Below are 6,120 nucleotides of genomic sequence, written 5' to 3' on the forward strand. Positions count from 1 at the left end.
TGACCGACACTTCCTCTAAACTCTGCCCCCCCCCCAAAAAAAACTAAACAAAAAAAAAAAAAAATACACAACTGAATGTTCCTTGTTTTCAGAGGGTTCCCCAATTTATTGGGTTTTTAACCACCCCCCCATTTTATTAAATTCTAAGCAGTATAAAAAAATACAATTAAGTACAAAATATTAAAAATACCAAGTGAAGAAAACATTGAAATTATAAAAAATACAAAATGTACAAATTGAGAAAAATTAAATGAATAGAGAATATTAGAATAATTTTAAAAAGAAATAAAAATGCCAATAAAATATAAACCCCAAAAATATTTTACAAAGACAAACTGAAAAACAATATATTACAATATAAAAAAAATACAAAACTAAAAGAAAAAAAATACAAAATAAGATAAATTCAAATTTAAAAACATAAAAAAATAAATATAAACTGCAACATAAAAAAACAAGCATTAAAATATTGAAATTTTTTTCCCCAAAGTAAAAATACAAATATATTACAAAAAGTTCAACAATCTTGCAATATAAAAAATGCATATGGCATGTAAGGTTTTGTTCAGTTTTGTGGTTTCTTGCACAAATTTTTAACTTTATTAAAAAATATGGTGTAAAATAATGTCATGATAATATAACTCCAAAACTATAATAAAAAAACATATTAACTCACAGTTCTTTCTTCTTGTATTAAAAAAAAGTGATTGTATTCAATGGCAGGTTGAAAATAATTTTCTCCCCAAAAGTAAAGTCAATTTTCAATCATATTCAGTATTTAAGTGACAGAATTGACTTTAAAAAAAAGTAAACAATTAAAAAATAGCTTACATCACATTTTTACATAAATGACACATGATCAAATTCTAAATGATTAGAATTTCAACATTTAAAAAAAAAAAAAAGACACTGCAGCAGCAAATTTATACCAATTAAAAACAAATGTACAAAGTCCAAGTTCATAAATGTCACAAATCTACCCCCCCTCCGCCCCCCCCCCAACTGTCTCTTCACCTGCCCCGATGCGGTTCTTTTTTTATCGGTGGCGTGTGCACCTGAGCGATTTATTTATAACCTTTTTTTTTTTCTTCCTTTTTTAATCTAAGATCTAATGTAATTAGAATACTTTAACCTACTTTCTGATCAATCGAGTGCATTTTTCACCTGCATCCGTGTTTTTTTTTTTTTTTTTTTTTTTTTTTGGGCGCATCACACCGACTTCCACTCGGCGGCGGCCGTTGACGGGTTGATGATGACTGGGCAGCGCTGCGGTTTACCCGTAACGTAACACACATGTGAGTGAATGCTTCAATGGCTTCACGTGATGCTTGCAAAAAAAAAAAAAAAAAAAGAGAGAGAGAGAGGGAGGGAAAATTGCCAAATAGTTGACGTTTATTCTTGGAAAAAGGGAAGTCGCGTACACGTTGGAGACCCTCTTGGCGTATCTAACGGATGACTGTGTATACTTCCTGTCGTGTGAGTTGGCTCGTACTTTGCAATTTATTTCATTTTTGAGAAGCTTTCGACTGTGCCCGTCTCCAGACTGTCCCCCCCCCCCCCCCCAAAAAAAAAAACGGAATCCACACGCACTTGGGAAGCGCTCGCTTGCTTTCCCCGCGTCTCCTTGCCGCCGACCTTGAGGAAGGTTACGACGTAGCAAGGTCAGACAAACAAGTGCACCCCCCCCCCCCCACGCTCCCTGCGCCGCAGGCCTGCGGGTGGAGCAGCGGCATCAACTTTTCAATCTCACATGCTGACTGGAACACTTTGCTCGCTCGCTCGCTCCAAGACGAAGAAGACAAAAAAAAAAAAATGCAGATTCAGCTCCTTCGGGAGAAGCCGACTTGTGTGGATTAGCCAAAGACGGACCGTCAAGGCGTGTAAATCAGAAGAGACTCGCTCAAGTGTCTTTTGCGCTGGATGGAAATTGACTTTCCTTTTTTTCCCCCCTTTTTCCATTTAGTGACACAGAGCTCATCCTCACAAATGGAAGCGGTAAACGCGTTCGATAAATTCCTTCACGTCACCTTAGAAACGAGTGCGACGTGTACGTGCAGAGGGATAACAGTTTGCCGCCCCAATATTGTCAGAACGCGTGCTGCTGATTGCAGGAAAAAAAACATTGAAAATGACATAAACATATAAAACTAACTATAAACTAAAATATAAAAACAGCAAAAAAAACAAAAGAAATGCGAAACATCTAAATAAAATAAATACAAGAATATTGACTACAAATACAATGCAGTATCAAAATATTGAAAAAAAAAAAAAGATACCAAAATAAACCTCTCAATGCACAAATAAAATCAATGTAAAAAAATTTGAAAAAATACAATGTTAACATTTTAAAATACAAATATACAAAATAAATATGAAATGAAAAATACCATCTTAACAGGTTAAATCAAATGTGATAATGAAAAATACAAAAAAGTATCAGAATGTAAAATACAAAACAAATATACAAAGTAGGAATTAAAAAAAATGAACATTGACAAAATACAATACAAAATACAAAGCATTGAAATAATTAAATAGACGGTAGATTTAAAATACAAAATAATACATAATAATACCTAAATGTGCAAAAAAAAAGTTACAATTAAAAATAATAAATAAAATAGAAGTAGCTGAAGTTTTTGTCCGCATTTGTTACTCATTATAGCATTTAAGCAGTTTTATGTTGGGGTCTTTCCATGCCAGTGACGCCCTCCCCTCCCCCCACCCCCTTTTGTTCATCATCAGCACCACCAAGCAGAGGGAGCCCCTCTTACCCCGCCATCAATAATGCAGCCCCCCGTCCCGCTTTATGTTTTATTCACGGCGGAGCATCGCGCCGCGCCCGTCCGCCCTGCGATGCATCACGTCGCCGTCTCCTCGACCTCGGTCGCCGCTAACCCCCCCCCCGTCCCTGCCGGTGGTCCGGTCTCGCGACTAAATATTTGCATTGGATCCCGCCGGTCCCGTCACTCGCACGCGTTATTGAACCTTCCTCCTTCTCACGCATTTTTCATCCCCCCCCCCCCCATTTTCTTCAAGGCTCCGTCGTCTTCTTGGGACGCCATCAAATGCTCTCGGGGATAAAAGTGACAAAATGCGTGTTTTAGTGGAACATTCGGGCGTTTAAAGAGCCCGGGGGAAAGTACCGGCGGCAGTAAAGACGTACAATATAAGCCGCATTTTCATATCTGAGCCGCGTATGCAACGAGCATCACTCTCAACATCTGAATTTTGGCCTGTTTTGCTGCCTTTTCTCCTTTCTCTCGTCCCTTCCCTTCCGTATCTGTTGTACCACTTTTTTTTTTTTTTTTTTTGGAACAGAAATTATTCATCGTTTATCGACATCAAGCGCCTTTGACTGATTAGGAGCATCGCCCGCCCCGCTAGCGTGTCGACGCGAAATCACCTTATGACTCGCGTCGTGCCGTTTTGACAACTCGACTCTTCTGCCTGCCGCTCCCAACGGACGTTGTTGCCACGTCGACCTGAAATGTTTCGAGCGCGCGTCAATCGCTCACCTGTCTGGACCGCCCCGTTTATTATTCATTGACGTCGTGAGCGCCAAGGTCGCGAGTTTGAACTCCCGAGGTTGCGCGACACCAGCAGGGGGCAGCCTATCCTGTGGCCCATCATCCATCCATTTTCTAGCGCTTCTCCGGGTCAGGTCGCGGTGGGGAAGTGGCTTCCGCGGGGATACCCGTGTCGTGTCCTGGGTCCTCCTCGGGGTCTGTCTCTGGCGGAATGTCCCCGGAACACCTCACCAGGGAGGCGTCCGGATCAGATGCCCCGGCCGCCTCACATGGCTCCGCTCGATGCGGAGGAGCAGCGGCTCGACACCGAGCCCCTCCCGGATGACCGACTTTATGAACCCAAACCCCGAAGTTAACATAAATCCTGACCCTCCCCCACGCGTCCCAACATCCGTCACCTAGACTACCTTATCTAATCTAAACTACCACACTCAATTTAATCTACTGTAGCTAATATAATCTAATCCAGGCCTCTAGTTTTATCTGTGGTACGTAATCTAATCTAAACGACCAGATTTGGCTGAAGCAAAATCTACAGGTCTTGTTAGCATCTCGCTGCTTTTATGTTGAGGCTTCCGGTGCCTTAAAAGTTCCCAGCAAGGATCCTCGGTCCTTTCCAAACTGACCCCCGCCCCCGCCCCCCCCCAAAAAATAACAGACGCCGGCACTCGGCCATCGAGCGGAAGAGCGGTCACGTTCGGCTGAGCGCGCGATTGAGCTGGCGAAAAGGAACATCCACTTTCCTCCGAGCGGCGGGCGGACAAAATGTTCCTTCTCCGGTTTAGTGAAGCGGGGGAGCGGAAAGTGGCGAGCGTCAAGTAGGACGCTCGGCATTCCTTTCCTGACGCGGAGGGTCCGGACCGTTGGGTCGTCCGGGCCCTCAACTGTCAGATAGCTTGGCGGGCTAATCTCGGGGAGATAGCGCCTGACTGTTGTCCGCTGCGCCGTCGTGATAATGCCGCGCCGCGCTCGGGTATTTATTTTTCATTTTTTTCTTGTCCGCAGATGCTCGCTGATAAGCGCTTCGGCTCGCTTTTTGTTTTCTCGAGCGGCTCGCTCAGCCCCCCGACCCGAAGAGATTCTGAACCGTCAACCGTTGGCGATATTTGGCAGGATGAAATTAGCGATGGCGGATTAATCGTCTGAATAATAGATTTTGCCCGACTGAAATGAAAAAGAAATGTAAATGTAAAAAAAAAAATGTAATAAAACTGGATAAATGTTAGTGGGAAAAAAAAAAAGTTTTGTACTGGTGTAACTACTGTACATACTTGAGTGTTTCGCTGTAGGATGTGTGCCTTTAAGGGGCGTGGCCTACTGAGTTGCGCTAGCTTGGCTGCGATCAGTGGCCGACAGCTGCTTTTGAGTATTGTCATTTTTTTTTTTTTAATGAAGTAAAAAATATTACCTAAAAATTATTCAAATGTAAAATGATCCATAATGTATAACAACACCCAAATGTATCAAGGATAAAAAGCAAAGTAAAATTGAAATTAAACTAAAAACCGGTTCATACAAAAAAGTTGTAGCCCCAAAAAAAAATTAACCATGCAAAAATGTCCCAAAAAAATTTTTTTTAAACGTTTTTTTATTTTTTGTGGTCCTGTGAGGTCGTCACTCATGTTTATAACAAGAGGCCGCTCGCGCTCATCAGAAAATCTCCGAGGAGCTCTCGGCCGCGGCGACTTGAGCGCATGTGTCGCCGTCGCATTCGACCTTTGACGGCGGAACGCGCCGGAACACTAACCGCGGTTTTTGCCGTTTGTTGCTAATGCCGAGGCACGTGCTGGCGGGTTTGTGTGTGTCAAAGGGGGGGGGGGGGTCCATAAATCAAAAGCCGATAACGGCCCGTCTCTTTGACCTTTCCGGAAGGGGGGGGGGTGGAGGGCGGTAACCAAAATGCCCGCCCCTCACTTGTCATTGCCACATTGAGGGCCGACCCGCGCGCCGATATTTCAAAAAAAATATATTAACATGCATCTGGGAAGCTTGTTGCGATATTTCTAATATTTACTAAAACGTTTATTGACTAAAAACAAAAGCACAAAAACATTGAGTAAAAATGATAAAAATTGTTGCTGAAAATGAGAAAAAAAAGCTTTATCTCTAAAGTGAAAAGGAAATGTAAAATGTTTGCAAAAAAAGAAGTAATAACTCACTTTAGTTATTATTACAAGTTAAATAAGAATTTTGAATCAAATATGGAGCTTTTCTTATCATCTTTTCCTTCTTGCAGAAGCTGCTTTTTGGTACTCTTCCTTTCCTCCAACAGGGGGTGTGTAGACTTTATATAGCCACTGAAAAACTGGAAATCTGACCCCCCACCCCACCCCACCCTCCCAAAAAAAAACCATATTTTGGGTTTGACGGGCAACTCTTCCTCCTCCTCCTCTTGTCGTCGTGCTGTTGCTGGGAGACGCTGGCTTTCAAAGTGTGCACGCATCTGACGGAGGCAAAAGTTGTTTGGGTCGCGCGAGTCCTCAAGGACTCCGAAAAACATTTTTTTCCACGCGCGCGCTCGTCTTTGTTCGCGCGGCGTGAAACAATCGATGAGGACGACAAGGACGGACGCGGTCAATAACGATGC

At 42.5% G+C, this 6,120-nt stretch overlaps 1 protein-coding gene across 6 annotated transcripts in view; it reads left to right on the forward strand.

The window, feature by feature from the left end:
* fam49bb (family with sequence similarity 49 member Bb) overlaps positions 1 to 6,120 on the forward strand; it is a 50,619-nt gene that overhangs the window by 24,199 nt on the left and 20,300 nt on the right. For 2 of the 6 annotated variants that reach the window (XM_061805401.1, XM_061805399.1), the window contains exon 12: positions 4,539 to 5,238. The exons of 2 other annotated variants lie outside the window; for them this stretch is intronic. In XM_061805401.1, coding sequence (XP_061661385.1) covers positions 4,539 to 4,671 — 133 coding nt within the window. In that variant the 3' untranslated portion in view covers positions 4,672 to 5,238. Of the gene's footprint in view, positions 1 to 4,538; positions 5,239 to 6,120 lie in introns of those variants that run through there. 2 more of the 6 variants (XM_061805400.1, XM_061805397.1) reach the window with 1 other exon arrangement.

Source organism: Syngnathoides biaculeatus, chromosome 19 (genome assembly GCF_019802595.1).
Source record: "Syngnathoides biaculeatus isolate LvHL_M chromosome 19, ASM1980259v1, whole genome shotgun sequence".
Lineage (NCBI taxonomy): Eukaryota > Metazoa > Chordata > Actinopteri > Syngnathiformes > Syngnathidae > Syngnathoides > Syngnathoides biaculeatus.